The sequence below is a fragment of the Pezoporus wallicus genome, unplaced genomic scaffold (genome assembly GCF_028554395.1).
Source record: "Pezoporus wallicus isolate ANWC-B61680 ecotype Strahan unplaced genomic scaffold, APGP_CSIRO_Pwel_v1 contig_8723, whole genome shotgun sequence".
Taxonomy (NCBI): Eukaryota; Metazoa; Chordata; class Aves; order Psittaciformes; family Psittacidae; genus Pezoporus; species Pezoporus wallicus.
In genome coordinates, this window is record NW_026635404.1 from 894341 (window position 1) to 920070 (window position 25730).

The 25730-nt window shown below is 52.9% G+C and overlaps 1 protein-coding gene across 1 annotated transcript in view; it reads left to right on the forward strand.

The window, feature by feature from the left end:
- The window catches only part of LOC130606909 (dynein axonemal heavy chain 9-like), a 39945-nt gene that overhangs the window by 1492 nt on the left and 12723 nt on the right, over positions 1–25730 (forward strand). Inside the window, exons 2-19 of the mRNA XM_057423542.1 lie at positions 1703–1899; positions 3258–3416; positions 4067–4197; positions 6056–6267; positions 6456–6689; positions 7806–7973; positions 9837–9953; positions 11150–11300; positions 12178–12292; positions 14454–14522; positions 15484–15610; positions 16763–17018; positions 18018–18259; positions 19379–19514; positions 20416–20612; positions 20692–21116; positions 22461–22683; positions 24841–25007. Of these exons, the coding sequence (XP_057279525.1) occupies positions 1703–1899; positions 3258–3416; positions 4067–4197; positions 6056–6267; positions 6456–6689; positions 7806–7973; positions 9837–9953; positions 11150–11300; positions 12178–12292; positions 14454–14522; positions 15484–15610; positions 16763–17018; positions 18018–18259; positions 19379–19514; positions 20416–20612; positions 20692–21116; positions 22461–22683; positions 24841–25007 (3326 nt within the window). The remainder of the gene's footprint in view (positions 1–1702; positions 1900–3257; positions 3417–4066; positions 4198–6055; positions 6268–6455; positions 6690–7805; positions 7974–9836; positions 9954–11149; positions 11301–12177; positions 12293–14453; positions 14523–15483; positions 15611–16762; positions 17019–18017; positions 18260–19378; positions 19515–20415; positions 20613–20691; positions 21117–22460; positions 22684–24840; positions 25008–25730) is intronic.

Genomic DNA, 25730 nt, shown 5'->3' on the forward strand with positions numbered 1-25730 from the left:
ACCCAGTGACGAGAACTCAGCTAAAGGAATTCAGAGCCACTGAACTCAGTTCACACACCCCGGGAGGCTGATGTTTGCCCAGAGGGATCTTCAAGGTCCTTGCTCCTTCCTGTGCTGGCAGCCAGAAGCAGCGCTGTCCCCAGCTATTCCTGATGGCCCCTCACCTGGAGAAGTCTCAGCAGCAAGGCTGCAATGGGGAATAGAGGAGCTGCTTGATTGGAGATGCTCTTGGTGGACTGATGGTGATGGATAGGCTGGATTCCAAGAGCAGCCTCGCAGAGCGGTTATCCCACTTTGGTGGGATAACAATTATGTACGTGGGCAGCTCTGGTTTTGAGGGCCTTGAGTCCCATGGTCTTGGTGACTCTGCCCAGACAGGGGTTTGCATTTGGGGTTGATGTGTACGTGGTGGCACAGGCCAGGAACACTCCAGCAGATCCCGGTAGATCCTGTTTCCGGGCTGCCTTCAGCAGGTGGGATGGTGCATCCTGATGGTCATTCCCAGGCTTTCCTCTCCCCATGCAGGGTTGCTGCCGAGCAGGTTCTGCCCGGGCTTGGTCCCACTTCCAGACGTCACTTGTGGGACACAGTGATGGGGCTGTGCTGGAGTGGAAGGGTCTCTGGTCCTTGAACCCCTCCTGGGTTTAGGGCAGCCTTAGGAGAATTTGTCAGTGAAACAGTTTGTGTCCATCTCACTGCGGGTGTTTTAGGATGTCAGGAACAGACACACCACAACTGTGTGTGCATTCAGTGAGGAAGCAACCTTGTCTGCCTGGCAGGAGGAGTGCGCCTCTGCTCTGTGGAGCTGGGGCCTCCTGGGGAGCCCAACAATAGGTTTAACAACCAAGAAGAAAATGAGCAGCTCTCATTGACTGGTTACAACATCACTGGCATTCTCAGTCCATGGTTTCACAGAATCCCAGACTAGTTTATGTTGGAAACGACCTTAAAGCTCCAACCCCCTGCCACGGGCAGGGACACCTTCCACTGGAGCAACTTGCTCCAAACCCCTGTGTCCAACCTGGCCTTGAACACTGCCAGGGATGGGGCAGCCACAGTTAGTTCCTTGGGGTTGTGCTCGCCCTCCCCACAGCTCCCTAAGCATGACGGTTGCTGGTGCCAGGTCTGCAGTGCCAGCCGGAGTTACAGAGATGGGGCAGCACCAGGGCAGGCCTGGCTGCTGGACTCCTTTGCACTTTTGTATTTATTCCTTTTCAGTGTATTTGTAGCTATATATCCCTTTCCCCTCAGCCAAGGCCATTGTTTGTCACCAGGGACAACCAGGCTTTGTCGGGTTGTTGCTGCAGGCTGGTGCCAGCCTGGAGCCACCCTGGGAGAGCCTGTGCTCTGAAAGGTGAAGCAAGCACCAGGATGTTCTGTGAAGGCAAGGGGAGAAGGACCCATGGTGCTGTCTCTAGATGTAGGGCTGAGGGAGGCTGAAGATGGGGCTGCTCACTTTGCCGCTTTCCAACTTACTCAGCCTCTTGGATTCAGGAGAAGGGATGTACAAGTGCACAGAGTGGGCCTATACAGGGGTTTGATGAGGTCTGTTCATCATCATCTGCCCTTGTTTCATGTAGCAGGGAAATGCTTGAGGCAGCGATGAGTGTGCAGGCTTGGCCAAGCAAGGACCTAGGAGCAGGGTGGCCTGTCTGTCTCCTGCAGCACTTGTTTCTCACTGCTCTCATGACTCCTGCTGTAGGTGATCGTGCCCATCCTGACAAACCAGAAGAACCATCAGGGCTGGCCACGAGTGGTGTCCCAAGACCTTATACGTCATGTCCACAACCTGAAAAGCACTGTTTTCAAGGTTGTTGGCCAAGTAAAGGGCAAGACCTTGCTGCCTCTTCCAGCTGGTTCAGAGGGAATCGAGGACATTGATCTGGACAATGAGAAATGGTGAGTACAACCTCACTGATGCATGTGCTGGGTCCTCTGGGGAGCCTCTCCCCAGAAGCAATGAACTGCTGGGATCAATGATGATAAAACCCAAACCCAGGAGAGGTTTTACCCTGTTTCATAGAGGTCCATGCTGCCTGCTTGGGCAGGACTATTTTGCCTCCTTTCAAACGTGGATTTATCACATATGGGAAAAGTCACCTAAAACTTCCTGCAAGCAAGCTCCTAAACTGCTCCTGGTCCCATAGAGAGATATAGAACCTGTTGCATCTGTTCTCCTGGAGAAGCAGGGTGGTTTCCACACACCCACTGCCTTTCTCTTCAACACCCACTGTGTTTCTCTTCAGTAAAGACTTTGATAATTTGGGTTCTCTCCAGTCATAGGTGGACCTCCCTGGTAGCAATCCTGATTCTGAAGTTCTCTTACAGCCCTGAGGGCCAGTCCCCAGGAAAGCAACCCCAGGTTTTCTCACTAGTTATTACCGTGGAACAGAACCATGGAAACTTTCAGGTTGGAAAAGACTTTTAAGACCATCAAGTCCAACTGTTCCCCAGCACTGCCAAGGCCACCACTAACCCATGGCACTGAGGCTTATTGAGCCACATACAGTTGGCCACAGCCCATCACTCCAGCCTGTCCAGATCCCTCTGCAGACCCTTTCTACCCTCAAGCAGATCAGCACTCCTGCCCAGCTTGAGGTGCACTGGATCTCCTTGTCCAGATCACTGGGCAGCCATGGGAGGCTGAGGCCCCTGTGTAGCCAGGCATTATCCAGCAGCTGAGGACCCCTCATCCTTTGCTAGCTGATCGTGTCATTGCAGCTGCAGGAACTTCCACCCTGGTCCTCCCAAGAAGCCAAGCTGGTGCCAGAGGCTGGGGGGGGGGCAAGGATTTTGACTGTGGCAGTGCTGTGAGCCTGGCCCAATCCACAGTAACTAAGTCTGGAAGGTCCATAGAGCAGATGTGTTTGCACATCTCCTGAGGTCCCCGAGCGGAAGCATGTGGCCCAGACATGGGCTACAGCTCACTCTGTGCAGTTTCTCTCTGAACTGAGTTAATGGCTGTGGGGAGGTGGAATGTATTCAGGGAGAACAGTACAGGGAGAGATAATGCTACTGGAGGTTTGGCTCTCCAGGTCAGCCCCTGGACCCGAATGGATCTGATGCCACAGTGACTGGCTGTGCAGAGAGGTGGCAACTGCCTTTTGGGTTTCCATTGTTCTGGGGTGTTGAAAGGTGAAGCTAGACTGCAATGTGTAAACTCCAGCCATCCGTGGGGTCATTTGAAGTAGATCCGGTCGAGCATTGCCCATCAGCAAGAGGAAAGCAAAGTTAACCTCATGGTCTGTTTTCTGCAGCTTGGAGCTGATAGATAAATCTCTGGTCTATGCCACTGAGTCGTCCATCATAGACTGGAGCTACCAGATCCAGGAAGCACTGAAGAAAGAGTCTTCAGAGCCTCTCCTGCAAGGCAGCAACCCCAACCCAAAGGTGGAACTGGAGTTCTGGGAGAACAGGTACCCTGGGGGGCCAGCCCAGGGCATGGTGGTCACTGGCTCTGGTTTTGGGTGGAGAGAGAGTGCTGGAGACACACAGAGCTGCTGCTTCTATGACTTGAGAAGAGCAAGGCCTGCAGAGTGTCAGGGAGGTCACTGGGCCCTGGGCTGTGTTTTAACTTGCCCCCAGCACAGGGGCTGCACCTCGAGGGAGTTCTGTCACTGTTCACTAGGAACCAGCCACAGGAGGAAGTGATGATGTGGTGTAGTGTTCTGTAGTGTGTAGTGTTCTGTAGTGCCTTCTAGAAGCAGTGCTGCTCTTCATCTGTCTGTGCCAGAGGGGTTTTAGAGGCTCAAGAGCCTGGGAATGGTATTTCCTTCTGCCCTTTGCAAACTCTCGAGCTGTGTCAGTCCATCATTTAAAGCCCTTCCTGCAGGAGAGCTGTTACTGGTGTCTGCAGAAGCTCGTCATGGCTTCCTTCAGAAGTGTTCTGGCAGTGCAGAGCTGTGATAATGCTGAACCCCTGCACTGTTTGTCCTGTGGGGTTTGTCTGTGTCTTCTTCCCATTTCCTTTCACTCAGCCCATGTGGAGCTGAAGGAAATCCTGAATCAGGGGCAAGGGAAATGCGTGGTGTGAGGGGGCAGCTGTAATCTGTCTTGGTTGTTGCAGGTGTGAGAACCTGGAATGTATTTACAACCAGCTGAGAACCAAGAAGGTCAGCAACATGATAGAGGTGCTGAAGAGAGCTGGGAGCAGTTACATCCCAACCTTCAACACTATGCTCATGGATGTTGAGACAGGTGAGGTGCTGGGGCAACTTCACCATAGTGCTGGTTTCTGGCCTTTGTCCCTAGCCTGATGATACTGGTCTCAAGCCCAGTGTGGCTGTAGTGGCCCTGGTCATTCAGTTTGCTGTGACTGAGGGGACTGCAGCCTTGTGTCTGGCCCTGTCTGGTTCACGGAGTGCAGCTGGGCTGCTTGTGCTTGATCTGTTGCCTTTTTTTTACAGGCTGGGACAAGCCTGATCCCTGGTCTGTTGAGCCAGATCCTTCCCGAAGGTCTGAGTGAGGGGATCTGGGAACTCTCTGTTGAAATAAAGCTTTCAGGCTGAGAGAGCTGGGCTTGTCCAGCCTGGAGAAGAGAAGGCTCCTTAAGGGGAGACCTCAGAGCAGCTCCAGTGCCTAAAGGGGCTCCAGGAAATCTGGAGAGGGGCTTGGGACAAGGGAGGTAGGGACAGGCCAAGGGGAATGGCTTTAACCTGCCAGAGGGGAGACTGAGATGAGCTCTTAGGCAGAAGCTCTTCCCTGTGAGGGTGCTGAGGCGCTGGCACAGGGTGCCCAGAGAAGCTGTGGCTGCCCCATCCCTGGCAGTGCTCAAGGGCAGGTTGGAGACAGGGGCTTGGAGCAAGCTGCTCTAGTGGAAGGTGTCCCTGCCCGTGGCAGGGGTTGGAGCTGGATGAGCTTTAAGGTCCCTTCAACACAAACCAGGCTGGGATCCTGTGATTCACGTGAGTGCAGCGGGATTTACCCCAGCTTTTGCGTTGTGGTTGGAGGCCTGGTAGCTGTGAAGCGGCTGCAGCATGGTGTGAGCATGGCCCATGTGTCTGCCCACATCCCCACCCAGTAATGTCCTCCTGAATGCAAGGTCCGGCCTGCCCAGCTTTCCTGGCCTTCTTGATAGGGAGATGGTTGCAAGGATGCTGTGGGGCAGGTGACCTGTAGATGGTGATGTGCATCAGCAAATCTGCCTTCTCCCGTATTTTTCCAGTCTGGCACACTGCAGTGAGACGAGAGCTGGGAGCGAGAAAACAAGATTGCATTTCCCAGTTGAGGGAACTAAAGACTTACAAGGAAAATCACCCAGGCTTTTCTAGCTAAGTGCATGCTGACAGGTTACTCTGTTCTTCACCCCTTCCCATAGAAACAGTCTAGTAGGGATCTGTGTCATACTCTATGCTGTGCAGTTTATATACAGGCTCGAGAAAACCCCCTTCTGTAAGGAGCCAAGAGTTCCTTGTCACACTAATCCTATGGTTCTGTAATGAAAGCTTTAAGGATCTAATCAAAATACACCAAATATGTGGGTTTAACCCAGTTACAGCAACACTCCCCCTGACTGCAACATTTCAGTTGGGATTTGTTTTCACCTGCCTTTGCCTTTGCCCCTCTCTCTTTTGTTGTGCCCTTCAGTGAAGGTGGGTCATGGGGAGCTTCTCCTCACCCAACACCCCCAGGTCCTTCTCCTGAGGCTGCTCTGAATCACTTCTCTGCCCAAACTGTGTCTGTGCCTGGGGTTGCCCCAGCCCAGAGGCAGGACCTTGCACTTGGCTTGGTTGAACTTCATCAGGTTTGCACTGTCCCACCTCTCAAGCGTGTCCAGGTCCCTCTGGTTCCCATCCTTCCCTCCTTTGTGGTGACTGCAACATTTAGCAGTTGTGCACTCAGGTTGTGCACAGAGCCCTGTCCCAGCTCCCTGTTGCTCAACTTCATGTCAGTGTACATCCTGTTGTGGTGAGCAGTGCTCATGGGTGAGCAATCTCCAGCACACAGGTAGGTGAGTGTGCTCCATGACTCCTGGTTTTCCCAGGTACCTTCCATCCACCTTATAGCCCACCACAGCTTGGTTCAGTCTCACCACTTCTCCCATCTCTTACCACAGCTTTGGCCGAAGCTCAGGACATTCACCTGCACCTGATGCCCCTCAAGCGCCACTTGGAGGACATCGAGAAGGTTGAGTTCAGTGAGGTGAAGCCTTTCCTGGTCCCTCTGCTCCATGTGGTGTGTTTGATCTGGGTCACCTCCAAGCACTACAACATGCCTGCAAGGATAGTAGTGCTGCTCCAGGAAATCTGCAACCTCCTCATCCAGCGGGTGCGTGGCCATGCTGCCTGTGTTTGCCAACGGGGGTTCTTTCATGCAAGTCCCTTCTCTCCTTCTATTCCCCATCCTTCCCTGGCGAAGGGATTCTTAATGTGAGAGGTGGGATCAGACATGTTCACTGCAAGAAGTCCTTGTTCTCTGTGGCAGCAGAAGTGACCTCTCAAATTTTGCTTTTCTAGGCCACGGTGTACCTGTGTCCAGAAGATCTTCTGAAAGGAGAGATGGAAGAGAGCCTGGGCAAGGTGCAGCTGGTGCTCAGCATCCTGAATGCATTCAAAGAGGCGTTTGAGGAGAGAAGGGAAAGACTGCACACATATTATGGACCAGGCCAGGAAGTGAGGGAGTGGAAATTCCCTGCTGTGATGGTGTTTGCAAGGCTGGACAGCTTCCTGGAGAGACTGGAGATGGTGGAGGTGAGACTCTGGTCTTGAAAACTATTGCAAGCCTTCAGGAGAGGTCTGTAGCCATGAACTCACTTGCTGGCATCTTCCTTTCCTGTCGCTTCACCTGATACCAGGGCATGGGGCACTTCTTTGCTGTTAGGTCTGTTACAGCAAGGCTGGGACTTTGTTTTACTATGTCCTGCTGCTGCATGTGTAAGGTGCAGCTGTGTCCTGCTCAGGTTGGTCAATGTGGTGTTGTTCCCAAAGAGTCCTGCTGGACTCCTTGCTCCTCTTGGGCAGGGGAATGGCAGTTCCTGGAGGCTGTGCATTTCACAGCTGTAAATAAGGCTCTACAGTCTCCCAGTCCTCCTGTTGCCATCAGAGACACCCCAGAGCTGCAGAGCCCACGTGCTCCCCTTGAGCGTGGCCACATGGGCCTGGGGAGGAGCAGGGAAATGTTCCTCACCAGCTCATCGCTTTGATACCAGGTTTGTGACACCTTCACACCCTGATGGTCTGTCTGTCTGGGATGCTGTGGTTGAGGGGTGCCCCTGTTTGTCATTGCTTGTGAGATGCTCATCCAAGACAGGGACATCTGGAGTCATGAGTCCCCTCATCCCTCAGCTCCCAGGGTGGCCAAGGGCCCCTTGGGCTGGGGGTGATGTTCTGCAGAGAGCAGGTCTGAGTGTGTTGGGGCAGCCTCGTGCTGTCTGGAGTGGAAGGTGTCCCTGCCCATTGCAGAGATGAGCTGAGCAGGGACAGTGACACCCACTTGGAGACAGGGAGGTCTGGCCAGGAGCTGTGAACCTGTAAACATCAGAAGTCTCTTGGTCAATACCTCTAACATTGGGATTGTGAGGTCTGTGCATGACAGACCAGGGTCTGCTTTGGACCTGTCCTTTAAACATCCTTAAAGCAGTTTAGAGTTGTTGTAGTATTTCTGGTGGTAGCAGCAGGTCCCCCTAGGGAGGGCCATGTTCTGAGCAGCTGCTGGTGACCAGGACAGGCAGCATCTAGCTTCCCCCTGTCCTGGTTGTGCCACTCGGCTTGGGGACATCCTTGGAATGGCAGCAAGTACGGCCATCAACAGCAACCACTGTTGCCATCTTTTGTCGATATAACTTGTGTCCTCCATTGACTTTGAAGGATCTTCTGGCAACTGCCTTGGACCTGATGAAGCTGGAAAAGATGGAGTTCAGTGGGATTAAAGGGAAGGCCCTGGGCCAGCAGGTGCTGGACATGTATGAGAACTTCCAGGAGGTGTACAAGGTGTTGACAGAGCACTCCTATGACTGCCTTGACCTGACCAACACGGTAAGTGGGACCAGCTTGTGGTAACTCCAGCAATGTGTGTGTTGGTAAGCAACAGCTTCCTCTGCCATGGAGCCCTGGCTCATATGCAGTCCTGCTGGCCTCTTCCCAGCTCAGGACTTGACACCAGTGCAGCTGGGAAACAGGGATTTCCATGTCCTTTACGCCAGCTTTCCCTCTATGTGGTACTTGCTGGTGTGGTTGAGCTGTACCAACATCCCTGTTTCTTTGCTTTCTTGCTCTTGGTGTCAAGCTTGTGTGATGAGGGCCAGCTCAGGTAACCTCTGGGGATGCGTTTGCTCTTGTCTAGATGAACACATTGGCATCTGGTGCTCCTGGAATTTAAAGGCTCCATGCTGTGTTATCAGTAGTGCTTTAATGAATCTTGCCAGCCCTCTGGGTCATGGCTCAGTGGCTGTCTGGATCACAGGTGTTCACAGCAGCATGTGTCATGCAAGCAGGGCAAAGCAACTGTGCCTTGGGCCTGCTTACTGCCTGTTCACAAACTCCTGCTCTTGGTCTTGACACTGAGCAGCGTGGCCTGGGGGTGAGCTGTGAAGGAAGGGTGAGGATGGGGTTTCTGAAGGGGTCCCATCTGTGTCCTGTGGTTGTGGCTGATCTGAGAGGAGCTTTGATTTCTTCTGATGCTTGTCCCATTTGCTTTAGGCTCAGCTCGCTGTGCCTCAGGAGCAGGACATGGTCAGGCCTGTCCCAGGGCTAAAACTGGAGTGGCCATAGGGCAGCTCCATGGTGAGGAGCTCCAGTCTCACTGCTCTGACACACATCCAAGTGGAAGGTGATCCTGGGGCAATGTCCTGGCTCCTGCAGGCCTTTGCCTTGCTCCCTGCTGTGCTGGGGTGGAAGGTGTCAGGGCTGGCAGTGGAACACGGGGCTGCTGTGCCTTGCTCTCAAGTGTTGGGACTTTGCTGTGGGGATGGCTGCTTGTGCTTTGCCTCCTGCAGTTCCCAGCACATCTCTGCAGTGCTGGCTTGTCCCCAGTGCTGCCTGGGGGATCTTGCTGCTCCGTGTCCCCCCTGCTTCAGGAGGGAGGGCACAGGAGGAAGGGTGACGTTGGCTCTGGGGGTTCACTGACCCCATGGCCTTTGTGTGATTGAGTTGTGCTTGTTCTTTCAGTGCTTATGTTTTGCAGCCCCTGATACTTTCTAGAGCCTCTTTTGTAGCTAAACCAGGGCACATGGCTCTGCTGGAGCTCGGCAGTGGCAGAAGCCGTTGTCTTATGACACAGAAAACAGACATATTTAGAGGCTTAATTTTTAGTGGCTTTGTCCAAGCCAGGACAGGAGGACTGATGTCTCCCACTTTGAGGCTTTGATTTGGGCTCTTACCTGTAGGAAAACAAACCTGGGTTTTACACTTGAATTTGAAAGGATTTATTACAACTGGAGCTGAAGAAGCAGTGCAGGAAGAGGATGGACGTTACAGAAACACAGACCTGGTGAGGTTAGAAAGGACCTCTGGAAATCACCTCCTCCACCTTCCCTGCTCAAAGCAGGCTCAGCCAGAGCAAGGCTGTGAGCAGGCAGGTTAACCTTCTCCAAGGTCGAATATGTCCAAGGGTAGAGACTCCACAACCTCTCTGGGCAACCGGTGCCAGTGTTACGAGCTGCCTTTATTGTTGTCCCATTTGCAGCCAATTCAAGCTGAAAACCACAGGCTTGTTTTGCCTTGGAACTACCTGGATTTGGACCCAGCAGGTTCATCTGCGGGTTGGCTGGATGGTGGTGTAGCCTTCAGGTCAAGTGGTTTAATGCCTGATGAGTAGGAAAGATCCCTGGATCAGGAGGATGCAGGTACCTTCCAGGTGCCCTTCCACAGGCTCACAGCTGCTGTTCTGTCTTCCCACAGGAATTTGTGCAAAATGCCTTGGAATTCCAGCAGAAAGTAGAAGACATCGACCGCTGGTTGGGCACTGTTTTCATCCAGGCTTTTGATGACGCCTCGGACTTGGAGCATGCCTTTAAGGTTTGTTGGTCATGGTCCTTGTCTTCTGGAGGGGGGAAATTGGGCACCTGTGGTTTGCATGGGTGAGAATATCCCCGAGCTGGGATCCCGGGCAGTGCTGTAGCTACAGGCCCATGGGAATGGAGAGTGGCACAATGAGAACAGACAGGAGGAGCAGTCACGTTATGCACATCAGGCTCTCAGACATTTGACTTGTGTCTCTGCATGCTGGGGGAACTTCTGCTTTTTGTAAGATTTCCTGGTGGGAACTGCCGTTCAACCTGTGGGGATGGTTGTTATCAATTTGTTCATATTGATAATAGCTGGATGGATTTTAGGTGTGGAAACGGGGGTTTTCCAGGAACCAGGCTGCTGTGTTCATCTTGCAGGAAAAAGAAATGGGATTATATGACCAATTTCAAAACAAGTGTCTGTAGAGAAGCCCATGGGAAGTGAGAGCAATTCCCTTTGGAAGGGTTTGGAAAAAACAGCAGATTTTGAAACATTTGAAGAATGCCAGTTGGAATATGGTTCTAAAGTCACTGCAGGAGAGACACTGAGGTGCTGGAGCGGGGCCAGAGAAGGGCAATGGAGCTGGTGCAGGGCCTGGAGCATAAGTGTGATGGGGAACGGCTGAGGGACCTGGGGGGTTCAGTCTGGAGAAGGCTCAGGGGGGACCTGATGGCTCCCTACAACTGCCTGACAGGAGGATGGAGCCAGGAGGGGCTGGGCTCTGCTCCCAAGGAACAAGGGATGGGACAAGAGGAAACGGCCTCAAGCTGCCCCAGGGCAGGTTTAGATGGAGCTGAGGCACAATTCCTTCCCCAGAGGGTGCTCAGGCATTGGAACAGGCTGCCCAGGGCAGGGCTGCAGTCACCGTCCCTGCAGGTGTTCACACAGCGTGGGGACGAGGCCTCAGTGCCATGGGTTAGGGGTGGCCTTGGCAGGGCTGGGGAATGGTTGGACTGGATGAGCTTGAAGGGCTTTTCCAACCTGGTTGCTTCTGTGATCCCATGATCTCTCTAACAAAGGGAAGGGACTACTTGGAAAAGCAGGGTAAAGGAATTCCCTTTTCCACAGCACCCACTGGTGCAGACATTTGGGCTGGTGAGAAGGATGAAGCATGTGGGCTGGGGAAGGAGATCCCAGTGGATCTCCGCTGAAGTCTGCATTGTGAATTTCTCCCCTGTTCTTTTCCTGCTTCTTCCCCTCTGCAGTTGCTGGACATGTTTGGGAGCCTCTTGGAGCGACCAGTGATCGCTGCAGATGCTGCTGACAAATACTTTGTCCTCATCAGCATGTTCCACAGTGCTGTGGCCCATGCAAGGCTCATCTACTCCAGGCACATCCAGGCAGAGCTGGAGCTTGGTGGGTGGCTGATGCTGAGTACAACAGGTTCTACAGGGAATGGGGTTTAGATTCTTTTTATTATTATTTATTATTATATTATTATATATTATAATATTATTATTACAATATTATATTATTTATTATTATTAATAATTATGATTTATTTAGACTCATTTCTTGGGGAACAATTTCCTTTCTTCTAAGGAGAGCAAGACTTGCCCTGTTACAAATGGTTTGAGCCTCTGTAGCTCCTGGTGGCAATGGAAGTGCCTGGGAAAGCTGTTCTTAGTATTAAAGCAAATGATCTACTGGGGGGAAAAGACCATGGTTTAAATGTGTGTCCGTGGGATGTGAGTGGGAATGAGCTTTACCCCAGCAAGGTTCTAACAGGGGGTTTCTCTCACACTTATGCCCTGCCTTGGACACCCCATGGGCCTTGCTCATGTGCTCCTCAGTATGAAGTTCTTGTGTTTCCACTGTCATGCTGTAAATGTAAGTGGGACTTTAACAAGGCTTTAATCAACCTTTCCAGGTTTATCCTGGCCCGGGAAGGTTGGTGCAGGAGGACATGGGTCAGACTCCAGTCAGGCTATGAGGACAAGAGTGTGTCCTGTTGAACAGCACCCAGGTCCCTTGCCTCAGGAAGGCTGTACTGGAGCCAGGCAAGTCTGGGAGAGGCAGCACTGCTGGAACCAGTGTGGGTTAACAGAGGGAACAGAGAGATTGGTGGATACTTGCCCTGGTCACAGACCTCCCCCAGTGTATCACATGTTGGATGTAAGGCAGGAAGCTGGGAAAGGAGAGCAGTTTTGTGCAGATGAGCTGCTGGTGGTGTATCTTTTGAGGTTACAAGTACCGTGTTCAACCAAATGCTGTTTCAATGTGCCCTCCCCAGGATCCCCTGCTGTGCACAAGAACATGCCCCCCGTGGCTGGAGCGCTGGGCTGGGCTCGGGAGCTGCGCACACGGATCCAGGGGCCGTTTGGTCACTTGAGGCGCATCCCACATGCGTGCGTGTCCGTGCCAGCTGAGTTGGTCTTGTTAATCACTGTTTGTCTTTCTGTTGAACATTATCCAATGGTCATGGATGCAGTCATTCCCAGTTGGAGGGGGGAAGGTTCTGCCCAGGTTCTGACATCATCCAAGTTGTGGGTGGCAGAGGGGTGCTGCATTGGACTCACCTAAGACGTGTTGATTGGGGCTGAGTCTCGAGGTTGAAAAGATGAGGACTTTGGGCACTGGCAGAACTTTCTCAGCATTAAACAAAGGAGCAATCTCCCAAGATCAAGGAAAGAGAGTTCTGGAATACTCATCACCCAGATGCTTGTTATGGGTGGTCTTGAATAAGTGGTGCCCTGTGCTCTCAGCTGCCGTGTCTCATGGCATTATATGAGACAGCATTTAAGAGCCCTGCAAGCAGCAGCATTGGACACAGGATAACAGAAAGTGCTTCAGGAGCTGCAGCTTGTGGTCACAGGAACAGTTTGGCTTGTGCTGGGTAGGATTTGGAGTACCTGGATCCACTTATGTGCTTGGGCAAAATAAGTCATCTCCATAACAGCTGGGCTGCACCCCCAGAGCGTGCGCAGCAGCTCAGGGAGGGGATCCTGCCCCTCTGCTGTGCTCTGGGGAGACCCCCCTGCAGCCCTGATCCAGCTCTGGGGCAGCAGCACAAGAGGGATGTGGAGCTGTTGGAGGGAGGCCAGAGGAGGCCACGGAGATGCTGCAAGGGCTGGAGCAGCTCTGCTCTGGAGCCAGGCTGAGAGAGCTGGGCTGGGTCAGCCTGGAGAAGAGAAGGCTCCTGAAGGGGAGACCTGAGAGCAGCTCCAGTGCCTGAAGGGGCTGCAGGAAACCTGGAGAGGGGCTTGGGACAAGGGATGTAGGGACAGGCCAAGGGGAATGGCTTTAACCTGCCAGAGGGGAGACTGAGCTGAGCTCTCAGGCAGAAGCTCTTCCCTGTGAGGGTGCTGAGGGGCTGGCACAGGGTGCCCAGAGAAGCTGTGGCTGCCCCATCCCTGGCAGTGTTCAAGGCCAGGTTGGACACAGGGGCTTGGAGCAAGCTGCTCCAGGGGAAGGTGTCCCTGCCTGTGGCAGGGTTTGGAGCTGGGGGAGCTTTAAGGTCCCTTCAACCCAAGCTGTTCTAGGGTTCTCACTGGGCAGTATCAGTAGCCTTCTCTCAATGTGTACTGCATTAAGGAAGGGTTTACGTGCACTGTTATAAAGACATGAGTGCAATGTAACAAGATCTTGGAGCATTCCCAGCACAGTTCTCACGCCTGGTTTTAATCTGGGTGCCAAATTCAAGGAACCATGCAGAAGAAGCCAGATCTACATTCTGCATTGATTTTGTTTCCTTGGTTTAGATCACTTCAAGCCGTGCCCCGCAGAAGGGAGGGGGAGTGATGCTGTTTCCTGCATGCAGCTTGAAAGGGAGGAAGGAGTCAATAGGAAAACCAAAGATGCTTTTGCTGGGGGTTGCTGGGGGGACCTGTTTACTTGCAGAAGGTTTAAGCAGCACTTGCCCAGTGGTGACAGCTCAGGTTTTGATGTTCATTCAGGTTTTGTCAAAACGGCCTCTAAAATCAACAGTTGTGTCCAGGAAAACTGGAATATTGTACATAAAACAGTGGGGAAAAGGTGGAATTCCTCTGCCTGCCTGGGCTTGGAGGTGCAGCCCCACAGCTCTGGGATGCCTTTGCCCTTCCCTGTTTGAAGGGCACAGATTTGGCACCACAAAGAGCTGCATCTCCCAGGAGCCAAGTGCTGCTTCCTTCTGAGCCTGTTAGACCTTGGGAAGTGCTGGCTGGTGAGCAGAGGCTGCCATGCTCTGTGCAAATAGTGTGGAACTGGGAGCATCAGGTATGTCAGAGACCAGTATTCCTCCAGCAGCACTGAGCCCCCTTTCCCACCAGGGATTGAATCTGTCAGCAGACTGACAGCCTGTTGTGCAGGTTGTCAAGCACATACCAGATAAAGGGCACACTAAGGGTTGAATAGCCTTTGGATAACCTTGGATAGCTTTTGTGCCTTGTTTTGGGTGATGTGGTGGGGATGAAATCCACAGTCCCCAGTCAGAACCTGCCTGCAAAGTGGTGGCTGCTCTTGGGAAGGGTAGGTGCAGATTTAGGGCAGAGCTACACATAATGCTGAGCTTGTCTCCTGTGCTCCCAGCTACTTGGACTCTGCTGAAGGAAGGAGGGTGATGGAGAAGTATGAAGAAATGATCCAGCTGCTCGACAGGTAGGTGGTGGCTCAGGCAAGGCTGGGGCTGTGTGTGCCACCTTCTAGCACATTTGGAAGCCCAGGCCCTGGGAATGTCTCTTTCTAAGCCAGAGGGAATCACCTGGTGAGAGAGGAGGAGGTGTCTATGCCACAATCTTTCTGTGCCATCTTGAAATTCGAAGTTTCCATGGGAGGAACAGATTCATTGCCCATGACTTAGTATCATGATGTTTGATGTTCCATCTGAACTGGTTTCTCCGGGACTTCCCTTGGGAAGAGCCACCTCCCCAGGAAGGAGATACCCCTTCAGGGCCTGCTCTCCATCAGCAGTGAAGGGAGCTGAGACATCTGGCTGCTGGGTACCACAAGGTGGTTGGATGGAGACCAACTCTTCCTGTTTCTGACTGCCAGAACAGGGGCTGAGTGTTCCTGGTTCAGCCTTCCAGAAGGAAGCAGGCACCAGAGGATCCCGGGTGCCCTCAACAGAGGTGGTGTTTGCTGGGTGCTGTTCCCAAGGTGCTCAGGTGACAACATGGTTCAGAAGACACTGGTGCTTGGGTGCTGGGACTCTCCATGGCATGTGGGCTACCAGGACCCCAGGTCAGCCCTCTGCATTTCCATCCCCAGCGGTGATGCTGAGCTCTTCAAGAGCTCAATACCCCTGAGGCTGATGGGCTCTGTAGTGCACCCATCCTGCTCAGACACTCTGGAAATGCCCAGCAGCTGCTTCTCTGTTACTCTAGATTGAATGCTTTTGAAAATCATGCTTGAGAGAGCTTTGCCCTCCTGACTTGATGCTGACACTGGTTTTGGGTGCTTGTGTTTGAAGCCATGTTGCTCATGGAGATGACATAGATGGGGTTTTAATATTCCTTCATGTTCTTCATCCTCAGGGCTGGCCTTGGCTCTCCTTTGGTGCTATACATCGCTCTGGTGGGCTGGTAGCTGTATGATGGATCTTTGGGGTTTTCTTCTGCAGGTATCAGGAAAAGCTCTACGTGAACTGGTCCCAAACAGTGTCTGAGCGATCCCAGTACAACCTGGCCCAGCCGCTCATCCAGCGGGACCCAGACACCAAACTCATCACAGTCAACTTTGATCCCCAGGTAAAAACTGCTGCCGAGGAGCTTGCCTGGGCTTCTCCAGTGTATGCAGGGGGTCCTGGTGAACTTGGTACTACATCTGTGCTGCTGAGTCTGCGGAACCCCTTTCTGTGATGGCTGACATGGATTTACCATCATGGAACAGTCAGGGTTGGAAAGGACCATCCTTTTTGCAGGCTTTAATTCCAGTTTAACCAGAGCACATTCTGGTTAAAGGCAGACATAAAGTCCCGGAGTAGCCAGTGAATGGGTGTCAGCATCTCCAGCCCGGAGTTGTACTGGTGGGGGTGTTGGGGCATCACCTGCAGAGTTTGTGTTACATGTACCTGAAGTCTGAGCTTCCTGAAAGGGTGTTAAAAGCCCAGGAAAAGTTTGGTTGCTTCCTGTTGGACTTCCTTTGTTGCAGTGCATGAGACTTAGGGGAGTTTTAAGACCTTGTCTCTGTCCCCTAGAGCCCCCCTAAAGCATGCCTCCAGCACAGGGAGGACTGACCATCCACCTTGCCCAAAGGAGAAGCAGGGATCCAAGCCAGCAGTGTGTGGAGATAGAGTGGAAGCTTCTGTAGAAGCTGCTTCTTCAATTGTAGAAATGTCATTTGCTGGAGGTGCTGCATGGCAGGGGCCTGGGCAGCGCTGGAATCCGACACATCCCCTGCTCCCTGGGACGTGCTCCTGTTAGGGAAGTCTTTGGGGTTTAGAGCTCAGTCAAGGTTGGTCCCTCAGTCAAAGGATTTGTCCATCTCCTTGGAAGCTCCTTGCTAATGTGGGAGTCAAATAGCCACAGGGGATGTTTTCCACCCTTCATCCTGGTGGCATCCTGTGGTGTGCTGAGCATGCACCATCTTGTCTTTGGCTTAGATAACTGCTAAACTGTGCTTGCAGGCACAGGGCTGCTGAAAGACTACTGATGAGGGTAGCTGAGAGAGCCAGAGATCATCGTGGCTTTGGCTGGCTGGGTAGTAAACAGAGCTGTCTTTGGTTGGGAAGAAAACCAGGGGCAAAGATCAATGGGAGACAGATGGAATGGAGTCGGGGGTGTCCAGGCTCTTTCCAGAGCATTCTGCTTTGGGAATAAAGCAGCAGCAGATCCCTAAGATGCTCAGAAAGTCACTGGGTGGGATTGTCCCATGCTCAGCTCTCTGCCTTCTCTCTGCAGCTGGTGTCGGTGCTGAGGGAGGTGAGCTACCTGTCCAGCAGCCAGATGGGAGCCATCCCAGCTGTGGCAGCAGAAATCTATTCCTCCAGGGAATCCTTCCGGCAGATGGTGGCCAACTTGGAGCTGATGGTGAACAGATACAACAGGGTCCTGAAGACAGTCCTGGAGGTTGAATACCCTCTAATACAGGGGCAGCTGCAGGACATTGACTTGAAGCTGAAAGAGGCAGAAGAAACACTGAACTGGAAGGTGGAAGGTGAGCTGCCTCTGCAGGGGGAAAGAGCACATCCATGTGGGTCTCATGGGATTTGCCCATGTGCCAAACCTCCATCACCTGGTTCCCAACTGCAACTCCCAGCAGAGCCAGCACGGGGGGGATGAATGGCAGCTCCCATCTTGCCACATTCCTTTCATGTGCTGGGGCTGTGGAAAGGATCCTGCTCCCTTCAGGATCAGCCGGGCTTTTGGGGAGGAGAGGCTGCCCTGTGAGCAGTGCCATCAAGGAGATGGCAAGGCTGGGCAGTGGGATGGAGCCAGGCCCACCTCGTCTTTTCCTGAAGGATGGAATACTGCAGCTGGGGTGGGATTGTGCACATTGGCTGTAGGGTGATTGAAGCAGTTTCTTGCTTTACCAGTTTGAACTGTAGAGCGGAGGAAGTTTGTTTCCTCTTGGTGAAAGTGAACTGCTCACGGGTGGAATATGCATTTCTGTCATCAGGCTTGTGGTGTGAACAGGAACAAGTGTCCTCCCTTGGGTACCTGCAGAGCAGAAGTCCTCACAGTGAAAACCTCTTTCTCCATTGTGTAATAAAGATGGGTTTTCCTGCAGATGAACCCTAAGTTCCCTGCATCTCTCTGCAGCCCTCGCTGGTAGCTGGGGCTGACACAGCCCACCTGTTGAGGCCATGGGTCCCTGCTCAAGTGATGGTGGCAGAGATGCTCAGCCTGTTGTGCTCATCCTGTCCATGCTGAGCTCTCCAGTAGCAGTCAGTGGGAGATCAAACCTGAACAGAGGGAATCAGGACCTATCAGATATCCCCAGAGGATGGTGCTCCTGGCAGAAGGCAGAGGCTGTGGCTGTCTGCTGGGACAGGGGGGAGCTGGAAATGGGTCTGTTGGTCGAGGTGGTTAAGTCTGTGATGGGTAAGAAATACATGAGACCACAGAGAGTAAGTCAGAGGCTGGTCTTAGGGAGGGTGCACAAAAGCTTGGCCCAGCAACTCTGAAAAGCCATCAACCATCTCCTGTTTACCAGGTGTCTGTGGTCACATCTCCACGGTGATGGATGGTGTCCATGACCTCGAGCGGAGGGTACAGAAAGCCAAAGACAACGTTGAGGAGATCCAGACCATCGTGCGGGCCTGGGTGTCACCCATACTGGAGAGGAAGGACTGCAAAAGGGAATCACTGCTGGTCCTAGAGGACTGTCAGGACCGTCTGGAGAAGCGTTACAGCCTGGTCCGGGAGTCAGGGCAGAGGATTCATTCCCTGCTGAAGGTGAGAGGGAACTTCCCTAGGGATTCATTGGCTCCTCATAGGCTTCGTGTCTCTGCACTGGAGGAAATGTCTGGAGCTGTTTCACCTAAAAATGAACTCCCTTAACTCCTTTGCAAGCCTCATCCAGTGTTAATGAAGGGTGGCTTAAATGAGCTGCTACGTGTGTGGTGCTGGGCACCATTGGCACCCCGTTCAGGCTCAGCCTGGCTCCAGTCCCGGCAGTTGTGGAGCCACTAGATGGGAGTCGTGCAGCAGGAGCTGGAATTATCCTCCTCTGAAAGATGTTCCTGGCAGCAGAGAGGCTCTGCCTGCCTTTCTGCTTCAGGCTTGTCCCTCTGTGAGCAAGCAGTGACGTTGCCAGTCCGGGGGTCAGCTGAGTGACAGGACAAAAGCTGCTGCCTGAAACCTTGGTGCTTTCTGGCTTTGCCAGAGCTGAGACCCCTCTTTGCAGGCCCGGAGAAAGCCCAGAGCTGAGCTCCTCCCCTGCTCGCAGTGAGGTGTTACCACACCAGGGACAGGACTTGGCCTGGAGGAAGGTAGATTTTAGGTCAAGCTTGCTCCTGAGGGTCACCATCCAGCCTTGGACACTGGAGAGAGCCTCTCTGGGACACTGAGCTCTTGTTGCTAACCTTACCTTGCTGTCTGCACTCAGCCCTGGACCAATAACCCCCTTGTCTGCACCCTGAATCCACAGTGAGAGTCTCCCATGCCCAGGTTCTGCTGTCACAGCTGTAACAGGCTCAGCCACCTCCAGCCACCACCCAAGAGACCAGGGCACTTGCTAGATTGGCCAAGGAGAATATGGGGTTGTGGTCATGGCAGGAGGGCTGGCACAACCGGTGTGGTGGCATCACCAGTGCTGCTCACAGGGGCAGCACCAACTGCAAAGCGCCACAGAGGTCCTGGGGAGGGAAGGGCATCATGGCCCCAAATGAGTGTCCCCATGCTCTGTCCTTGCTGTGCTGTTCAGACCATGGGGAGCAGCAGCAGAGGGGCCAAGAGCTGCTCTGCTGGGCTTCCCTTGGTTGTTCAAGTCCTCCTGGGGGCTGGAGGGTCCTGAGGCTGCTGAGGGGAGCACAGCGAGGATTTGGGTACTACTTTTGCATCTTTTAATTGCAGGAAAACCAGAGCCTCTTACTCGCAGACCCAGCATCTGACGTCTGGAAGGCCTATGTGGATTATGTGGATGAGATAGTCCTGGATGGATTCTTCACTGCCATTGAGTGCTCGCTCAAGTACCTCCTGGAAAACACAGGTCAGTGCTTGTTCCTTTGCCCTGGTTGTGATGGCTGCTTCAGTCTCACCAAAGGGAGGGTTCTGCCTCAAGACAGGGTCATAGAATCAGGTAGGTTGGAAAAGACCTTTAAGATCACCAAGTCCAACCTTTACCCCAGGCCTGCCAGTACCACAACTAAACCATGTCACTGAGGGCCTCATCTCCATGGTGACTCCATCTCCCAGCCAGCATTGCTTATGGGGAGGGATAGAAATGATTGTGCATCATTTGCAGGGATTAATGGACAGACAAAACTGAGGCATCATCCAAAGTCTGTGCTTGGGCATCAATCTTACACCCTTCCATGCACAAAGGGACAAGTGACACAATCTCATGTGTGGGAAGTCTCCAGAACTGGTTGTGTCCATCTAAAGCCCATCTCCAGGCACACTTCCCCCTGGATATGGAGGCACAGTGGGAATTGCATCTAGTTCTGCCCATCTTGTTCAAAACACGCACAGAATTTCACATGTGCATTTGGCTTCAGTTTCCAGTTGCTGAGGTTTTCATGCCCTTCTCCACTAAATTAAAGAGCCTCTTGGTTCCTGTTGTTTTTCTCCTCAGCAAGTACTTGTGTGCTGTAATTGTTCAGCTCTCAGGCTCCCTTTTGATTAGCTGGAGAGCCTGGTCTCTTTAAGGCATTCTCCACAGCATTTTATTCCAGTCCTTAAATCACTTGTGTCTCGTATCCAGTATCTCCTGTGGGTATCAGACCATCAGCCTCTGTGTTGTGTGCCAGCACAGTGTCACTGGACCCACTGAGTGGGTGTCTGTGTCCCTGTGGGGTATGTGTGCATCTTGTGGTAGGATGTTAGACGTGGCTCAAGATCATTTTTCTCCTCTTGAAGAAGATCCTGGCATCTCCGTTCTTCCCTACCAGATCCCAAGGCTGGGCTCGCTCCCCTGTTTGAGGTGCAGCTGGATTTGGTGATCCCGGATTTGATATTTCATCCCTCCATGGACCCTGGCACAAACGATGGCTTCTACGACATGGTGGAAAGTCTTCTCAATGACATCTACGGGATCTCATCGCTGGTGCCCCGGCTGGCCGAGCACAGCGGCTTCCCCCACTACCAGGTCCGTGCTGTGGAGCTCCCTCATGGTGTGTGGTGGTGAGGAGGTTCCACGCTGCCCCCACATCTCCCCTCTCCTCTAGGCTGACATGGAGGACATGGCAGATCTGGCTGACATGCGCCACGAGCTGATGGGGCGCGTGCAGGCTGTGATGGTGGCCTGCAGCGAGTACCGCAGTGCCTTCGACCACTACTCCTACCTCTACGGAGAGGACAGGAAGGAGTTCTGCCGCCAGTTCCTCCTCTACGGGCACATCCTCACCGCTGCAGAAGTCGAGGCCCATGCGGAGGACGGGGTCCCTGAGACTCCCCCCACACTGCAGCAGTTCAAAGAGCAGATCGACTCCTACGAGAAGATCTATGAGGAGGTGAATCGCATCGAGCCCTTCAGCATCTTCCATGGCTGGATGAAAGTGGATGCTCGGCCTTTCAAGGCATCTTTGCTGAACACCATCAAAAGGTGGAGCTTGGTGTTCAAGCAGCATCTCGTGGACCATGTCACGCACAGGTAAGAGAGGTTCCTGTCTCCTCACCCTGTGCTGACCAGAGGGGATTTTTCTTGTCTGGCTGGGCTTTATCATTACACCCTGGTAACCATTAAGCTAACATAGGAGCAAGAGAAGGGGCCCATGCTGCCTGCTGAGTGTGTAGAATGGAAACCATTGCATAGGCTTGGTACCATTAACATCCCATGAGCTGATGCTCCTGGAGCACTGACAAGGAGCTGATGCTCCTGGGATCTGCTGTGTGTTGTTAGATAGGACGTCTGTTTGTCCATTCATCCTGATCCAACTGATCTAATCTCTGTTAGGGCTCTGTGCTTTGCTGAATTTGAGATTAGCCGTCAGTAAAGCTGCATGAATGCCATGAGATACTGGCTGTATTTCTAAATGCAGCACTCTTCTGAGTGCAACTCAGTTTGGGTTGCCTGGCATGAGCTGTCATGGGGAGGCTTCAAGGTTACAAAAAGAAAGGAGGTTGGGATGTAAGTTTTGGATTAGCACATGTTCCCTGCTCTGAATAGCTGCTTAGTTCTCAGGTTTCTGCAGGATGATGCACCAGGTGATCCATTTGAGTAGTGGCAACTGATGGATGTCACAGGTCTTGGATGTTTACAAAGCAGTTACAGACATGCAGTAGTGAAGGTTGCTGTGAGTGGTGGATGGGATGATCTCTGGTGTTCTTTTCAGCACCATAATTCTGTTAGCTAATTGCTGTGCAACGACGCTTTTGTGTAGCTTAGAATGGGCATTTAGGAGCTCTTGCTAAGAGTCCCTGACTCAGCAGTTTAGTTCTTATTAGGTGAAGTATTTAAGGACACATTTTGGCTCAGCAGCATGCACAGAATTTAAGTGGGCACTTAAAAAGTAAGTGTTCTGAGGAGAGGGGAAAGGTTGTGCTGGAACGGACCAGAGATCCAGGAGCCCATCGTGCCTCTGCCAATAGTGCCCAGTAGCTGGGTGAGATTAAGAACAGGGTAAGCAGGTGGGGAAATGTCCCCCACATACTCTCCTTGTCTCTAATAATTTATAGGACTTTGAGTGCCAGGGGTAATGCTGAGCTCACAGGTCTCCAATGTATTCCTTCTCAGATACCTTTTCTCCAGCCTGAGAGGTTGGAGAACCTCTATGTATCTGTTCCTTGCAGGAAGCTGATATGTTGCAGTATCACAAGTATCACATTTATGGATCCCTTAATTGTGGTTCTGATGCCCTCAGCATGTTGCCATGCAATGGTCAGGGTTAGCCAGGCCCTTCCCCTGTCTGTGCCAGTCCAGCTGCCTGGCAGATGCTGATAACTCTTTCAGTGGGAGCTGCTCTCATTTTGTGCTTTCCTGCTTTGTGTTCCCCAGCTTGGCTGACCTGGAGGAGTTCATCAAAACTGCTGAGCAAGGTTTGAGCAAAAAGGTTGACAAAGGTGATTATGGTGGCTTGGTGGAGGTGATGGGTCACCTCTTGGCCGTTAAAGAAAGGCAGAGTGTTACCGATGCCATGTTTGAGCCCCTGAAGCAAACCGTTGAACTGCTGAAGACCTATGAGCAACAGCTACCAGAGGAAGTCTACAAGCAGCTGGAGGTGGGTGAACGCTTGGGATGGCCACACCGCTTTGCCAAGTAGCAGATGTCAAGGAGAGAGTGAGCCTCAGAGCAGCGCAGGAACGTTTAGGACCTTACTCCCTGTCGTTAGAGGGCCTCAGTGGATAATGTTTGCTATTGCAGGATGTGCCTTTCTAGATCCACATTTTGGAGTTATATTGAGATTTTTCTTTTAAAGCAGAGATTAAGGCTTTTGTTATGTCTGAAAACCAGGGAATTGCCTCCTCCAACTCCCTGCGATTGCTCTTGACAAAAATTAATGCATTTTCAACTCGATCTGTTAATTAGGGTGAATTATAATGATTTTTAAATCAGCCAGTTCTTGGCAACTGTGGAGATGGGAAAGATAATGCTGGCAGAGGAGGTGCCTTCTCACAGGGCTTTAGTCCTCCACTGGGTCTGTAACACCAAATCTGCTTGACCCAGAGAACATCACAGGGAGCAGGTTGTGAAAGTATTTTGGCACCTTTCCACGTTTGGCTCTGATGAATCAGTTTCCTTTGGGGAATTCTTTTTCTTTCTGGGCAGGGGACCATGAGGTGGAGGTTAGGAAAGGTTGGAGATGGAGGTTAGGTTGTGAGGTGCCCAGCCAGCCTTGGGGGACAGGACACAAGCACTGGCCACAGCCAAGATTACAGTGGACAAGTGTGTGGCTCCATGCTAATGGATACCCTATAGCCATGGGGTGCTGTGGGCAGAGGGATCTGGGTAGGACACAAGGTTTAAAGCAGGATCTCTGAGGGAGATGTTCCTGCCTTAGGCACCTGTGCAGCAAAGGCTCCAGTCCTCTGCTGCAGGCTGGGTGGGAGCTGAGTGGGGTCTAGCTGGTGTTCTGCTTGTGCAGCTGTGATCCATGAGTGATGGGGTCACCAGATCTGCAGTAGGGTCCTAAAGGTGTCTTTAGGACAGTTCTTACAGACTCCCTAACAACTGAGAGAGCTGCATTGCACAGGCTGCTGCTACAGCTTCAGTTCAACATAAACCATGCTGCTGTGGGGAACCTGCTGATTCCTCTGCCTGAGAGCTCCTTGTTTGGTGCCTGTGTGTGCAGGTACATGCAAGCAATGGATTCATGTGTCTGATAAAAGGAATGAGGTATGTGGGGCTGGTCAGATGCAGGAGGCAACAGAACATTTTCTGGCAAGTGACAGCAACACATACTTGAACAATTCCTTGACTTCCATGTACAGTGGGAAAAACAGAAGTAAGTTCCTTTGAGCACTGCTCCCTCCATCGCTGTGGAGATGGCTGGGCTGGAGCTGGTAGTTTGTATGAGAAGGATGAGGAAGCAGCTCCATGGGTGCCCTGCTGTGGTCATGAACAGTGATTTCTACTGAGACTGGAATATGAAGTGCCAGAAGGAGACCCCTCAGGAGGGACTGGCCATCTCTGCTGCCTCAGAGCTGCCTCTAGGTTATTTCCCTTCTTCCCATAGCGTTGCTGGTCTCAGTCTCCCCAAGTATGTGAACTGGGATGAAAAAGGAAGCCCAGCAGGGGGTTGGAACGGGATGACCTTTAAGGTCCCTTCCAACCCAAAGCAGTCTGGGATTCTATGGAGCCCTTCCTGTAGGCTTGCACAGTACATAGGGAATGGAGCTCTCTGAGGGCAAAGCACTGGGACTTGAGGATAGCAGAGCCCTTGGCTGGTGTCAGTGTCCGGGCTGAGGATGTGGCCCGAGGAGCGTGGTGAGAAGAAATAAGATCCCTTTCTGAGGAAAACCCCAGGAAGAGGGAGTGGGTTGTCAGCAGTGCTGCACACTTGCAGCTCGGATGCAGCCCTGAGAAAGAAACCAGTTTTATTTAGTACCAGTATTATACACACAGGCTGTGGAAGCATTTGCCCACAGAGCTCTGCAGGAATCCTTCTGGTGCAACTTCTCCTGCTCTAAGAGCTGCCAGGGAATTCCCCAGGCTCTGTGCCTCAGTGAGCATCCACAGCCCATCCTCCCGCCTTCAGCTTGCTCCCAGCAGGATGGTGTTACCGCCACTGCTCTCTCTCGAGCACTGAACCATCCTGGGACCCTCCCGAAGCTCCTGCGCACGGAGCGAGCAGTTCGGGGTTCTGAGCCTCGCGAATTGCGCACAAGGCTGCGGGTCTGGCCTTTGCACGGCGCCACTGACCCTGCTCTGCCCGCAGGACCTGCCGCACGCGTGGAGCCACGTGCGGAAGGCGGCGCAGGCGGTCAAGCAGCACGTGGCCCCCCTGCAGGCCAGCGAAGGGGCGGAGCTGCGCAGGCGCTGTGCGGCCTTCGAGGCCCGGCAGCGCCGCTTCCGAGAGCACTTCCGGAGAGAGGCGGCCTTCAGGTGAGGGCGTTACCGGAGCGGGGAGGCCTCGTGGGGACGGCGCCGGGCCCCGGGGGTTGCGCCGGGGTCCTTGTGGGCGGGCGGGTGAGGTGAGGTGAGGTGGCCTGTGGAGACCCATCCTGACCATGGAATGGTTTGTGTTGAAGGGACCTTAAAGCCCCTCCAGCTCCAGCCCCTGCCACGGGCAGGGACACCTTCCACTAGAGCAGCTTGCTCCAAGCCCCTGGGTCCAACCTGCCCTTGAGCACTGCCAGGGATGGGGCAGCCACAGCTTCTCTGGGCACCCTGTGCCAGCGCCTCAGCACCCTCACAGGGAAGAGCTTCTGCCTTATCTCCAACCTGAACTTCCCCTGTTTCAGTGTGAACTCCTCACCCCTTGTCCTATCCCTCCAGTCCCTGATGAAGAGTCCCTCTCCAGCATCCCTGTAGCCCCCTTCAGACACTGGAAGCTGCTCTGAGGTCTCCACGCAGCTTCTCTTCTCCAGACTGAACAGCCCCGATGTTCTCAGCCTGTCTCCATACAGGAGGTGCTCCAGCCCCTGAGCATCCTCGTGGCCTCCTCTGGACTTCATCCAGTTCTGTGGTTTGATGATTCCCTTCCTTCTAACATCTGTAACACCTGGGGGGTTTTGTCTCTGGGGACACAGTCTAGTGTTAACAAGAGACTGAACTTGGCTGCTGAGTGCACAGCATCACTGTAAGGTGGCATCAGATGGCTGTGCC